The sequence below is a fragment of the Antennarius striatus genome, chromosome 13, assembly GCF_040054535.1.
Source record: "Antennarius striatus isolate MH-2024 chromosome 13, ASM4005453v1, whole genome shotgun sequence".
Lineage (NCBI taxonomy): Eukaryota > Metazoa > Chordata > Actinopteri > Lophiiformes > Antennariidae > Antennarius > Antennarius striatus.
Genome location: NC_090788.1, coordinates 6,099,078 through 6,114,293, shown reverse-complemented (window position 1 = coordinate 6,114,293; position 15,216 = coordinate 6,099,078). Strand labels below are relative to the sequence as shown.

General features: G+C 38.9%; 2 protein-coding genes across 3 annotated transcripts; one reads left to right on the top strand and one right to left on the bottom strand.

The window, feature by feature from the left end:
• Positions 1-698: 698 nt before the first annotated feature.
• Positions 699-8,263, bottom strand: stip1 (stress-induced phosphoprotein 1). Its single transcript, XM_068330883.1, has 14 exons — positions 8,155-8,263; positions 6,151-6,360; positions 5,928-6,069; positions 5,444-5,585; positions 4,998-5,163; positions 4,763-4,889; positions 4,368-4,470; positions 3,852-3,972; positions 3,649-3,745; positions 3,435-3,559; positions 3,260-3,296; positions 3,028-3,131; positions 2,659-2,831; positions 699-1,052 (listed from the first exon to the last, which is right to left on the bottom strand). The coding sequence occupies exons 1-14, from the start codon at positions 8,161-8,163 to the stop codon at positions 980-982; spliced, it is 1,629 nt and encodes a 542-aa protein (XP_068186984.1). The 5' UTR covers positions 8,164-8,263; the 3' UTR covers positions 699-979.
• Positions 8,264-10,287: 2,024 nt separating this feature from the next.
• Positions 10,288-13,781, top strand: LOC137606571 (spermatogenesis-associated protein 22). 2 transcript variants are annotated; one of them, XM_068331887.1, is made up of 8 exons: positions 10,288-10,338; positions 10,667-10,751; positions 10,992-11,108; positions 11,402-11,591; positions 12,209-12,572; positions 12,661-12,781; positions 12,872-12,969; positions 13,324-13,781. In XM_068331887.1, exons 2-8 carry the CDS (start codon positions 10,700-10,702, stop codon positions 13,513-13,515), a joined length of 1,134 nt encoding a protein of 377 aa, XP_068187988.1. In that variant the 5' UTR covers positions 10,288-10,338; positions 10,667-10,699; the 3' UTR covers positions 13,516-13,781. The 2 variants fall into 2 exon arrangements, with proteins under 2 accessions (XP_068187988.1, XP_068187986.1); XM_068331885.1 differs by having other exon boundaries at positions 12,658-12,781.
• Positions 13,782-15,216: the final 1,435 nt, after the last annotated feature.

The window sequence follows — 15,216 nt, the reverse complement described above, 5'->3', positions numbered from 1 at the left end:
CAAAATTAGGACAGCACAAACTACCTACTTTGACTTGATTTATCGACATGCCTGTTGCCAACATACCGTTTAAATTTGACGATACAACAAATTCCTCTCCAGTTTTATATTTTTGACTATCACAGAAAATGAAACATGGCGGCTTTGATTGCTAGATGAGCTCATTTGATGTAGTATTATGGATCACTTTCAAAGCATGGCAGTAAAGCCTTATACTTTGAGGCATTGAGTAGAATTCGTCCGGGTCCAGTAACAAACTGTGTAACCTCTAACCTTTCAATGGTGTAGATAGACTTCTATTAGGCTCCATAAAAATTATCTAGCAAGACAGAAAAAGCAGAGAATTCTGACTAGTTTGAAATGTTTGTGCAAAAATCAAACATTCTTATAAGAGTTACAAAGAATACGAGAATGTCTTGTTAGGAGAGGTTTAGCCTGAGGTGATGAAGATGAGGAAAAGAGCGGAGGCACTGAGGAAAACAAACTTTGACAGCTCAACCTTGTAGCACCATGTTTAGTCAAGCCTTAAAGAGAACAAGAGTTGAATAACCAATTTTCACAAATTGAAATTGGAAACTAACATCTTGGTTTTTGGTGCAGAATTTGTTTTTTGTTCCATTTAGTGAAATCAAAACATGAAGATGTGAAATGTGCTTTAGAGTGGATTTGGCCTTTAAAACACTGAGCATCCTGATACATTGAATTTATCTGTTTATTTTAAGCTGTGGACATGAATCCAGTTCTGCCCAAGAACCTTTCTTGAGCCCTAAATGATGATACACAAGATAGGTTTTCAAACAGCCAAGTAAAAGTTCTGACCCCGATTAAAAAAACATAAGAGACACAAGTCTCAGTGAGACTGAGGACAACATCATTTAGAATTTGAAGGCAAGAAAGAGAATGTAATATTTTGGAGAAATTTGAACATCGTTCCGCAGTTATCTTGAAGTTTCCTCACAAATCTGGCGCTTGGTTGACATCAGCGAATGGATATCAGTCCGACATCAATGAGTTTCCGAATCTTCTGAGCAATAACTGGATTCTTTAAGTGGCTGAGGATCAAAGAGACAAAAAAACGACTCTCAGAGAAATCAATCATCATACCGGAATCATATCAGTCTTCCTATAGGACAGGGGTATTCAAATAAAAGTAATGGAGGTCCGGTTATAAAAATTTCCTCTTTGTAAAAGGTCCGAACCCAAGTCCCGTTTGTGTCTTATAGCCGGTCCCTATGCGCACACTATCATTTATTATAAATTTTCAATGCAGTATATGTTTAACTGAGTGCACAGCTAGCTCTTTTACCTCACCATAAATAAAAATAGATCCAGGCAAATAAATTTCAAGCCTTTATGTAAGATTGAAGAACACACACACATCTCAGAATTAAAAATGAAGTTGATTAAAGCTGATTAATCTTTTTTTCTGTAAATTAAAGACGTCCCAGTCTGAAGAACTGAAGGCCTACACTTAAAGTAAAAATACATTACCATGTTCAGAAAGCATGAATAAAAACTGGCTCTTTCAGGGAAAAAATGCAAACAGAACTTCCTTCATGAAAAAAGGGCCATGTGGTCTGCTAGTAATTTACTTGTACACAAGTAATCCTGTTCGCACCTTGTGCCTGTGCACACCTTGTGGTGGTCTCTGTCATGTGTGGTGAAAGAGACCGCTGGACTTTGTCAGCATCTCTTTTATTGCTGCATGTATGTCCTCTCCTCTTGTGTGTGTTTCATAGTGGTGTTACACTCAGCAAAGAGCTCCTTATCTTTGTGAAGGAACCTGACACACACACAAGCTACAACCCATCAATGGCCACAGATAGATAGATAGATAGATAGATACTTTATTAATCCCGGAGGAAATTGCATGGTGCTCTCTGAATGGCTGCATCAAGATGTTAATATTTCTGTTTTTATGGTTCCTGTTGAAGCTGACGTTGGGAGTTTTTCCACACATCTCATCTTTCTGTTTTCCCTCAAGCAATGTCTCAAAAACAGATTTCAAGCACTTATTCACAACTGTCCCTTCACTAAAATATGTTTATTTTGCCCCAAAACCCACCATGTCTTTACTGAACATTCGTTTGCATTTTTCTAGGTTATTTGGCCCTCAGCTCGGACTTCAGGAGATAATTCTGCAGAAAGCTCTGTGCTTTGTTTCGAAGTGGCACTTCAAGTTATTAATTAATTCATGCTACGTGTTCAGACTATATGAGGTAAAATGGTTTGAACTACCTGACGGAAGAATAAACATAAATTTCTCCGTCCACTCATTGTTAACCAGCATTTTTCCTCATTAATCTCCTTTTGTTTGGAGCTATGCTGTCCTCACTGTCTCTCTTCCTCTGTTCTCCTGTAGCGGTAAACTCAGAGCGGCAGCAGCAGCTAGCTGTCTCACTTCTGGGTGCGCTGACAGACAGGGTAAACAAACGATCTGATTGGCTGAACTGAGTGGCGCTACTACCGCGTTAACTGTAATAGCAGCGCCCGCCATCTGTAGCCGCGACTGTCAGTAAAAATGCGCCAAGAAAATCTACTCGTGAATTTGTCAGAGTGGTCACGGGTCCGGACAGAACCATCACGCGGTCCGGATCTGGACTGCCATTTGGTGACCCCTGCTATAGGAGATGACTGGAACACAGTTGATAAACTTACTCGCTGAGCGCCTGAGGATCCTTATGCATTTGCTCAAGGATCAGACGCATGGCTGGGTCACTCATGATCTGCTGCACCTCAGGATCAGCCATGGCTCGTTTCTTCACCTCCTCAGGACTGTCATTCCTCGTGGTCTGACTGATCACACAGCGCTGCAAACCTTCTGTGGCTTCCTAAATGTGGAAAAAGGCAAACGATGACTGAGCTGTTTTAATACATGTTAACAGGCAAGAAGGGATCCACAACTGAACGATTTAACAAAAAGAACTGGAAAGTCTTAAAAAGCTATAAACCGGAATCTGATCTGAATCTACTGACAAATACCTTATGTGTTCAATACCCTGAACAGTGTAAAAACCTGAAAAATACCTTTGAGGAGGAATCGAGCTCTAGAGCCTTCTGGTACACTTCCATAGCTTTGGTGAAATCTTTCATGGCCTCCAGGGCAGCTCCTTTACGTGTGTAGCCTTTAACTACAAAGAGATATGTTTCCATTAGGGGTGAAGTCAAAGTGACTGGTCATCAATACAGACCTACACTTCTACTAAATTATCATGCAAAACATTAAACATCTCGTATCAATGCTATTTTTTCAACTTACTGAATGTAGGCTCGAGTCTGATGCACTCTTCACAGTCCTAAAAAAAGGAAAAAAGATTATAAACATGGAATATTTTGACCGAACATAAAAGCAAATCCAAAGAAGTGGTTCAACGTGACTGGGAGGCTGTAGCCTCATTAAGAATGCAGTGCAAAACACTAAAGATGTACTATACCCTCAAAGCAAGCTGGAACTCCAACAGCTTTGTGTAGCAGGCAGCTCTGTTACTGAAGAGTTTAGCATCGTTGGGGTTTCTCTTGATGGCTTCACTGTAATGTTTCATTGCTACAGGATAGTCTCCTGTTGGAAGAAAAGGAGGAGTTCATCTTTGTAAAAAAATAATAATTACATGGCACAGTTTAAAAAAAAAAATTTAAGTTTACACGCACCCTTCTGGAAGGCGTCATTGCCCTGGTTCTTCTCTTCTAGGGCTAATTCAGGGTTGATGTAGGCTATTTTCTCCTGCTCCTTCAATATCTTCTCTGCCTGGGGAATCAGTTATATGAGTGAATCGTCTACTGTCAAACCACATCCACTCCGATGCACATTGGCTCATTATAATCATTATTCAAATCATCAGCTCATACAGCACCTGTTGACACTTCTTCAAGACTTCAGGAGTACGATGCTCAGTCAAACTCTTGTTGAAATTCTGAATTGCCTCCTTGTATTTCTCCTGCTTGAAGTATGAATTGCCAATCCTAGCCAAAGCTCTATAGAAAGGATAAAGAGGCACATGTCACTACTTCATGATGCAAGGTTCCAATAAGTTTTGTTTTGGAAAGCAAACACCTCCAAGTGAGGGAGCTCCTCTGTTAAGGTAAAGGCAGCTGAGCGATAAGAATCATCTGAGAAGCGCTGGAGCAACACTGCCATCTAGCGGTTCCTTCAACAAATTCTCTTGTTAATGCTAATTAAATGTATGAGGATTTCCAATCAGATTAAAGTAAATCTATTCTGTGGCTTCAAAACGTCTTCTGGAAGACTCCCATTATAGAGGTGCTGCCTTCTATCCCGATGGACAGAGGAGATGAATTCCCTCAGCAAAAGGAATTTTCCTCCAGCAACCCGAAAATGCACTAATGAATGACAGAAAAAAATGACTTACTTTGCTATTTGTCTGTAGTCTTCTCGGTTCTCTCTGCCCACATCAATAGCCTTCTCGCAAAGCTCTCGACACTTCTCAAATTCTCCCTTTTCGAAGTACACGGCTGAGGAGAAAAATGAAAATCAGAGGGCTGGTTTTATGCGCCCGTGCTTTCATTGTTTTTGAGTGATTCATTAACTGACTTAAAGCCAAAATTCACATTCCATTTTCCTCCAAGGAATATTTTGCTGTGGTTGATAGTAAAGTAGCACACATCCCAACTAAACAGCCTGGGAAAAAACTATTTAATCCAAAATTCTTTTTTATGAATAATGAAATTCATCCAATATAAGAATTTGTGAAAATCTATTTCATTTATATGTTGGCATTTACTTCAAACACGTTAGAACATGTACCTGCTTGATTAGATAGGTAGGTCATGTTGGTGGGGTCATGTTTGACCGCCTCGTCATAATGTTTCAGTGCCGTTTCAAAATCCTTGTTCTTGTATGCAGCGTTCCCAAGTTCTTTTTCCTTTAAGGCCTGTCCAACAAAAACAAAAAAAAACAAACAAAAAAAACATTAACAGAAAACCGAAAGTAGGGATTCATCAGAAAAGATCAAATGGAGGAATCAGACAAACTGATTTACCTTCTTCTTGTTTTCAGGGAGTTCTTCCTCTTTAGGAGGAGGAGGCTGAGTCTCTTTGGGTTTGGGGGGAGGAGGAGGAGTGGGTTCCTCTTCTTCCTCCATCTCAGAAAGGTTCAGTCCCAGCAGAACAGACAGTGTAGTCATCACTCTGGGGTCCTGCAGCTTCCTGAAAACAGTCACAAAAGAATTGCTGTGGATTTTGGGCTACCAACGTAACATAAAATAATTGATTTGATTTGATTCAGGCCCATTTTCCCATTTAATCAAATAACAAAATTACAGTTTTGCCAAGAATATATTTGTTCATTTAAATAGAAAACTGCAGCTAAAAGGATAGAAATGTCCTCACTGCTCAAATTTGTGCTGATGTGCCTTGATCAGATCCCCCATCATCATTATCATCATCAGAGGTAAACATGACCAACTAACATGAAATATCCACATACGTGCCAAGTTCGGATGGTTTCTTCTTGAGCTGCTCCAACAGTTCTATGTAGCTGGGATCTGACAATAGCTCACGGGTCCGAGGATCCATCTGCAGCTTCTGGTAGAGGTTCGGCATGGCGAAGGGATTCATCATGGTTTTTTCTGGTGAACCAAAAATTCACCTTCAATACAATAATTCACAAGGACATAAAGGAGCAGGCAGTGTGTTCACCTCTCGTCATCTTGGATAAAATTCATCAGAAAATTCCCTCCTCTGTGTCCTCTATTCCTCAATGCACTGTTTATACAAATGGCAAGATCCTGAATTCAGGGTTACTCTTCTATTAAAACTCAAGCACTCAAGGATTAATCTCAGTGATCCACTCAGCAACAGTATCTAAATCCTTTATCAACACAAGTGGAAAACGTGAGTCACGTTACAGATATTGCAATGAAATAATACTTCCTTTTAGAATTAATGACCTAACAATCAGCCGTTCCTACCTGCAAGCTTGGCCTCGGTGTTCTGCAGGCCCTCCTTTAGCTGCTGATTATTTGGATCTTGTCGGAGTCCCTCCTGGTAAGTTGTTCTAGCATCCTCCAACCGGCCGAGAAATTCCAGTGCTGCAGCTTTACGTGAGTAGCCCTGCACAATCAAAATCAGAATGGTAAATTGTTCCCAATTTTTGAAATGTCAGCATAATAAAGAAAGAATGAAATACATCACCTTGCCCCAGTCAGGTTTGATCTTGATGGTCTGACAGGCATCTTCAAGGGCATTCTCATAGCTGCCTTTCTTGGCGTAGGCCGCGGAACGATTGCTGAACAGAACGTGGTTTGTAGGGTCAAGGGTCAAAGCTTCGGTGTAGCAACGTACAGCTTCATCAATATTTCCTGAACTCAGTGCCTTGTTGCCCTGGTCTTTCAATGCTGAAACCTGCGACACAGGAAGAGTCACAAAATTAAGACTCAAAAGACAAAAATGACAATTTTATTAAACTCTTTCTCCATTCCAAGCAAAAACCCTTCATGATAGAAAAGACTTCTAACGCAGCTGCTTTCAGCACAGCTGACCTGAGAAACTGACAGCTTTTCAGGTCAGACTCTCAGCTGTTCAGGTCAGATGGGTGCACTCAGAACGCAGGCCATTAATTACTCTTAACTGTGTTCATAAGTAAGCCAGGCTTTCTTTGCTACTTCACAAGATCTTGTCTAATTTATAAAACACCTCAAAGACATGACAGAGCAATATATCATCTTCTGAGACTGTAGCCTGATTTTAACTAATGTTGCACCTAGAGAGGGACTCATCTCGGTTGGCTAACTGGCTAGTTAGTTGCTAATATTAGCATAAACAAAGAGCTAACTTACTACTCACTCATGTAGCTGGAACTTTAACATTAGCAACGGCAATATGATTCATTGGATGGACTTAGAACACATATTTCATGTTTTGTGTAACGTTATTATTGTTCAATCAACTTTTATTTATATAGCGCTTTATCAGACATTTGAAGCGCTCTAATTCCTTATTTACAGGTGTCTACCTCATTGTTGCTGTTTGATGCCAAATGCAAATTAAGGAGAAAAAAACTTTAAAAAATAAACAAAGTATTTTTGTGACGTTTGGACAAGTGCTTTTGTCAAACAATTGTTTGTTGCTACAAGCAAATTTGATTAAAGGTTTAATGAACTTTCATCTTAATTGTCTTTATTTTTAGTTAGCATACTGTATACCTGAACCACTTCAAGCTGAATACTAATGATGGTTATATAAGAGCTTCATGCAGGTGGTGTATGCTTTACAATCAATTTAAGAATGATCTGATTTGTCGACTAATTAAAAAGATAATCGGTCGACTATCAAAAATAAACGCAACACATTAAAGCAAAAAAAAATCTCGGGACAACGAGATCGATAGTGAGACTAATTTATCTGCCTGAGTTTATCGAAGACTGAGCAGCAAAAATCTCAGAACACAGGACAGGAAGCAGCTCCAGTCACAATAGAAGCGTCCTGTGCATCTGGAATGATCGTCCGGTCTGGGTGCAGGCTATGGAGGACATCACTGATCCCAGCCGATCCAAAAATACTCACGTCACTGTCGATGGTTAATCAGTTTGTCTTATGGCACAACATTTAATAAAAACCATTTACTTTTCATTGATCATAATATTATGGATGGCAGTGTTCACATGTTAACGGATAAGATTGATTGCTAAGCGGCAACATGCTAACTAGGGACTAGTTACCGAGCTATTGAGGGTTTCTTGATTTGCGAAGAGTTTGCGAACTGGTGTCGAACAAAGATGTACAGAGGAGGGTTACAATGCTGTCAAACTTTGATGGAATATTTGTAGTTACGAAGCAAATGACATTCGAAGTCATTAAACATTACAATAGCTTAACAGTTAGCTATACAAATTAGCTAAATTTGGACTTTAATACATCGCTTTTGCTGAATAACTGACAAGCCTTGACAAATATATTTTGTATTAGGTCACATTAGCACGTCTAGTCAGAAATGCTACAAACGGATTGATGATGACAAAGCTAGCTTGCGTTAGCTGAACGGCACAAGTCTCATTACAAAGAGGTAGCTAACTAGACTAATCTCCAAACCACAGTTGTAAAGAAACAAAATTAAAAAATGAATTCCGATTTACACTCGGCATTTCTTTAAGAGAGTGATTAGAAATAATTACTATGAGAGAGTTTGAGGACACTCACTTTCTCCATGGTGCAAGCATGAGGTTCCTTCCAGAAACTACTCGAATCGCTCTACTTCTTCTCGTGTCACTGTACTGGAGGACCCGGAACGATTGGTGCTACATACCGCCACCTACTGGACAACACTGTTTACAACTGTTTATTTTGCTGCATTTATGTGTAGAATAAAAATCGAGCCAAAACTTGCTGATTTTAATAGCCTGATTTTGTTTGAGTTTAGCAGATTATACCTGGTAAAACCACTTAGGGAAAAAAGCATCTCAAATTGTTAACTTGCTTAATTTTAGACCGGGGGACATAAAATAATACTGTATCCTATAAGCACTTTCCCTCTCAGAGATCAATAAAGAATTCTGATTATACAGGAGTCCAATCATGTAAAATATAAAATATTCTAAATAACGGCAATATACTTTAATGTAGCTTATTATTTGTATATGCAACTTCAGCACAAACAAGAATTTAGGTGAAAAATATCTTTAACTTGACCAGAACTATGTTTATAAGATTAAAATGTGTGTAGCAGTCCCAATTTACAGGCAGTTGTCCCAAATCCCATCTCATTTAGGGTGCCTTGCAAAAGTATTGGCCCCCAAAAAAGTTGTTGACATTTTGCCACATTTCAGGCTTCAAACTTAAAGATAACAAACTGAAAATATTTTTCAAGAATCAACAACATGTGAGACACAATCATGAAGTGGAACCACATTTATTTAACATTTTATATTGTGTTTAAAAATAAAAAACTGAAAAGTAGGATGTGCAAATGTGAGACCAAATGACACACAGATCATTCTGTTTGTCATTGTTAGTTATTTTAGTCAACATTGGATCATTCAGAAGTCATCAAGGAACTTCTGGAGTCATTTAGCTGAGCTGAGAGAACAGGGGGCCAATATTTTTGCACATCCTATTTTTCATTTTTTTAAATTTTTAAACACAATATAAAATGTTGAATAAATTTGGTTCCACTTCATGATTCTGTCTCACATGTTGTTGATTCTTGAAAAATATTTTCAGTTTGACATCTTTAAGTTTGAAGCCTGAAATGTGGCAAAATGTCAAAAATTTCTGGGGGGGGGGGGCAATACTTTCGCAGGGCACTGTATCTTGGTTATTTGACTAAACCTGAGTGATGACTAGTTATAGCCTCACATAGTCTTTTATAGGTTATCTTAACTGCTTCCTTGAAAGGAATCTATATGAAAGTGCAAGTTTCTCTCTTTATAACTTCAGCGGAGTCTTTTCATCTTAAATATAATAGCTCTAATCTATAATTGTAATGCTCCATCGAGTCCTTGTGATGACTTTGCTCCTGCTCTATATATCATGCAACTATAATCTACTGTTGCATCCATAATGGCTCAATAGATATCCATAATGACTACTTGTCTGCACCTAGTCACATCGAGTCACAAATCCTAATAAACTAATTACTACATTTTGTCTTCTGTTGTTTCAGGAGGGGAGGCTGTTACGACCAAACTGTATTTTGTAATAGTGCCTTGAAATAAAGCTCCAACATTCACACATCTCTGTCAATTAAAAAAGAGTCAAAATGGTTGAAAGGAGCAAATTTACTCTCTGTGTGACTGGAAGGGGGGCACTAAATTAATTTAAAAGAATAAACTTGTCTAGTTTAAAAAGTTTCTGCAGGATGTTGTATTTATGAGAGGTAAAGTGTCTTCAAGCAAGTTGCCCACTCTCAGCATTGACTCAGCAATTTCCTCACATAGTAAATATTGATGTATTCTACAGCCTTCTCCAGTAATAAATCTCAGAATGAGTGCAGAATGGTGGTCTGAATGCAAGGCCCTGATAGTGGAGGCAATGGAATATTTTAAATGACCTAATCATGATTCATAATGGATAAAACAGTACATTAAGACTGGACATTCCAGTTTTTTCTGCGGATTTGACTTTTTCATTTGTAAAAATTCAGTCTTACTTTTACAGACTGAGAATGGAAATGAATTTATTTTAAGGTACATTTTGTAATGTAAACAGAAATAACGGTATTTATAAGATCCTTTATCAATTTGTGTCCCGATCATTTCAGTCTGCGTTCGTGATGGGAAGTCTCATAAATCCGACTTTGTAAAAAGACGTGAATGCAACATGCGTCACATCAAGATCAGGCGCGTGACGCTATCCGGGGTGCTGAACTGCAGACGACCTTTCGTTGTAAGTTTTAACGCATAAAAACTTTAGACAACAATAAAAGTTTCTATTATTAATAATTTATATTCATAAAAAGTAATGGCAAATAAAAATAGAAAACCGTTTGTAGCTTTAGTTCATAAATGGAGTTAACTAGAGGAATCTAACTAGTCAAGACAAATATTTACCGCTGGCTTGTTAGCCTAGTTTACTAGCTAGGTTACAGCGGAACTGCATAGACAACAGTGAAATAAACAATGTGCAATGTTTGCTTAATTTATGTCCTCTTAATTTTTTTAGACTCAAATGTGTGACAAACACCCTTCAGTTATATGCTCTATTCTACACACAGAATTACTTACAACCTGGATTAGCTTCCTTCTCTATGCAACCTGCTATGAGGAAGCAGGAAAGCCAACCCGCCGGACCAACAACGGGTATCAGTACACATACTCTACACAAACTGTATATTGTAGTGTTACTTCTTCAAGACATACATTTTAAAGAGCCAGGTAACATTGAGTTATTATTAAAATGTCCTGGTGTTTTTGAAATCTAGCACATTTGGTTTAAAAGACAGCTAGTTTAATTTAATACTGGCAGAAGTATAGAATCTAAAAGTCGGATTTTTTTCTCTTAATCCCCTGACGTGTACAGCTATTTCCTGTCTCCAACAGGCTTCATGCCGTTGCGGCTCTTTAATCAGAAGAAAAGAAGCAGAATTCCTTTGACATCTACCCCTTCGGAGAATGAATTCTTCAGCCTCAGTGAATACACGGCAGACTCCAGCTCAGGTACATCTCCCACCATATGAGGTGAGGCGTCCCAGCCTCAATTATATATCAGTCACTAGGGGGCGCTACACACAAAAACAAATGGACGCTCGCCTTAGGTTCGTGTGAATTATACAGTAGTTTTTCAGATAACTTGAAATTGTTGCTTTTAAGTGTGTTGAAGTGTAAAATTGTCATCAAAACGTTGATATGAATTCTTCAAGTATTCCCCCAATGAATTAACATTGCCATTCACAGCTTTAGACAATGAAACCTGTTATAAGATCATCCCCTTGTAACGTATGTGTCTTCAGATACTTATGGATGTTACCAGACCTCAGGTTCAGCAACTGGTGCTTCAGAAAGTCATCTGTGGAACAGACCAGGGATCCCACCATCTACCTCACCCCAACAGTACAACAGCAGCAGACCTGCTCAAGGACCCACCCCTGCAATGAGAAGATATTCACCCATGCCACATCCATACAAAGTTGGAGGCAGAGGGTATGTTGTGTTTACCCTGTGATCATTAGATTAGTGTAAAGATCAGTGATATGAACCTTTTGTTAAAGCCTAATAGAGACAAAGTTAAAAGCAACAAGTTGCTCACTGTGGCGCACCGCGAAGGAGCTGCTCACCAGTCTGCCTCTCAACATTATTTGCATGCTTACAGGCCTCTGGTGCGTGTGTGTTTCGGGCCTTAACCCATGCATGTGTGTGTGTGTGTGTGTGTGTGTGTGTGTGTGTGTGTGTGTGTGTGTGTGTGTGTGTGTGTGTTTGTGTGTGATTAGCCTAGAGGCCAAAGAGGAGGTTTATGGATGTAGTGAAAGAGGACATGAAGGTAGTTGGTGTGAGAGAAGTGGATGTAGAAGAAAGGGTTCGATGGAGGCAATTGATTCGCTGTGGCGACCCCTGAAGGGAAAAGTCGAAAGGAGAAGAAAAAGAAATAACAACTAGACCGGAAAAAATATTTTCCGCTATGGAGAATAAAAGTTGTTTTCTTCTAAAACAAAATCGAGTGTAAAATCAAAGGTTTAACATTTCAGTGTGACACATGGCTGGGATTTGTTTTGATCCAAAATCTGAAAATAGGCAAACCTGGTATTTATATTCTTTTTCAGCTCTAAGATGGTTCATCCAAGCAACACAGTGAGAAAACAGGAATCGAGTATGAACTCCAGAGATAGTGAACATCAACCCCACCGCGTCAATGAACATGTACAAGGCAGGTCAACAGCCCAGAGCGTGTTTTCTCGGGGGAATCAGCAGTCATCTTACAAAGCACCCAGTCCCATGCATCATTCTTCCCAGCAGTCCAAACCTCCACTAGCTCCGGTCCCACCACCCAACAGGCTTCCCACTCCTGCAGCACAGTCGCAAGACAACCCCTGGAACTTTACTAACAGCTTTGGGCCTCAGAACCCATCTGTAGAAAGAAAGAGGAGCACAGATCAATGTCAGACTGTACAACAAACTCAGAAACAGGTGGACAAATAGAAAATACCAAAAAATTGACAATTTATTATCATAATGTTGTTAGTGATCTCACATTCTCTATATTTGTGGTCAGCAGGAAGCATCTCCAACAAGGCCAACCATTGACAACTCACTGAGGATTCTGACTGCAGTTATTCACGGCATTAGGCATTGGAGCCACTTTAAGGACAAAGTTCCATATTTATTTGAGATATTTGGTAAGTTGATCAGAAGTTTTATACACCCTGTAGTGCATTTAGTAGTGTATTTTATTGTAGCACCATAAACAGGTGGAGGTCTTCCCTCAGGTACTCTGGATTCTGCAGTCACAATGGGTCACCATGGAGCGAAGAACTTCCTCATGAGAGATGGCAAGGAGACCGTGCAGTGTGTCTTCTATGAAAATGTGAGTTGATAAAAACCTGAATTACTATGTCTTTCGAACATGTCAGACATTCCAGTAAATTGCATAAAGGATCCATCCGGTTATTTAATCTCTGTTATACATATTGATTTATAAAGACGTACACTTTTCTGTCATGTGTATATATTTTTTGGTTAATTTATATTTCTGTTATGAAATACCACACTGGTTTCACACACACTTCTGCCAACATCAGCATCTTCTAAGGGAATCATCTTTTCAGTATGTGGCATCTCGGTCCCACATGGAGATAATTTGGTCATACTGTATTTGAAGTACTGGTATAGCATAAAAAAGCACTGGGATTAGAGTTAATTTGTGCCTCTTGACCAACAGGAACAGGAACTTCCCCGTCTCATCCGAGGTCAAGTTCACCGCTGTGTGGGAAACTACGACCGCAGTAAAGATGTCCTGGTGTGTGTATCCGTCAGACCTGGCCTGCCCTCAGAGCTGAGGAATGCCCAAGAATCTGTGAAAGTTTGCAATGCAGAAATGAGAGCACTGGTAAAATCATTTAATGAAATCTGAGCATGAGTTTCAGTAATCAAGCACTGACAGGAGAAAAGTAAAACACACCACTATTCGATGGCGCAAAGTGACACGAGTTTAGTGCTATTTAATAATAATCAACCCTTGTTGTGGCCAAAACAAGCTCTGGGTTTTAAGTGCATGTCGAAGTTATTAATGCTATTTTTTGGCTTTATGGGTGTTGCTGTTCATTTATTGCAGATAGACAAACTGTGCTGTATTGAGCTTTAAATGTTCACTTCTTCTTGCACATGTGTTCTTATTATTGCCACAATAAATATTTAAAGTTTAATTTGTTCAAAATCTGAGCAGAAAGTAAGGCCTCTCTTTCTGTAAATTCCGAAATGTTTTTATTACAAAGAAGATTCACAGAACAGCAATCATTATTTAGAGGTTAATTCAGGTAAAGCAAACACGACAAGGTAATATTTCAAAATATATCTTTGAAAAACGGGGCAGTTAATAATAATGTGATATCAAGTACAGTTAGTTTATTTACAGTCAAACATCACAATGGAGGAAAAACAATAATTCTACTCTACCAAGACAGTTTCACCAGTGCTGAGACTATACACAATGGCCCAACAAACAGGGGAATGAGTCCAGTGCAGTCAGGCTAGTCATTCACACAATCAAGCACAGTAAGAGGTCCAATACCATACCAACATTTCCCTCCTGACCTTCTCTCAAATATGGAAACATAATCACAGTCATTTTCTGCATGTCAGGACATGTCATTATGAGAACCCAAATTTGGGTTTAAAACCTATGACAAATTCAACCCATTATTTAGCACTAATACACACAAAAACAGCAACTAGAAAAGGGAGTTGAACTTCAAGTTGGCAGTGTACAGGAACAGTTAGTGGAGAAATAGACATTTTGTTCTTGGAACATGACGGGAATGGTTGGCTCAAAAGGAGAAGTGGGTCGACAAAAACACAGCAACACATCATCTTATTTGAAGACCTAATTATTTAAAGGTCATATCTTACACTTAGGTGAATAATATGTTAGCTCAGCAAAGATTACCAAAGTTCAATTTGTACAGCTCTTAACCACTCAATTTATAAACCACACAAGACAAGGATGCCAGGAATTAATCAGTTAGCCACAACCTTTTAATATTACAGTTCAAGTTTCCTCTTCTAGGTAATTGGCAAGGGTGTTTCAGAACATAATTGGACACAACCAGACTGCATTTCTCTCTTCCATTACCCCCGTGGATTAGAAGACATCATCTTTTTATCCTCCAGAACAGCTTCTCAGGTTAATGAAGTCATACCGCGTCATACACTGAAGAAAACCTTGACTTCTGGGAGGAGGAAATATAGAGTAAAAAAACGTATCACACAACAGGATCCACAGTTTTTCAGCAGAAAAAAAGATGATAACCTGATAATTGTATTAAACACTTGTCTTGGTTATGTTAAAAGGCACAAGTTGGTCTGATCACATTTAAAATTGAGATCAATTGTTCTACCATTAACAAAGTCCATCTCATCATGCATTTTGGACATAATTCCTACATCTCCCTGCCTTTCGCAAGTATTTTTTTTCCTGAATTAGTGACTTGTATTGTGTGTTGTTGACAAGAAACAACTGCTTACTTTTAACAAGCGATTTATAATACATCACACAACAATTCTGGGGGAGGGAAGTTAACAAAAGGATCTGTTATTCCAAAATGTTCGACACCAC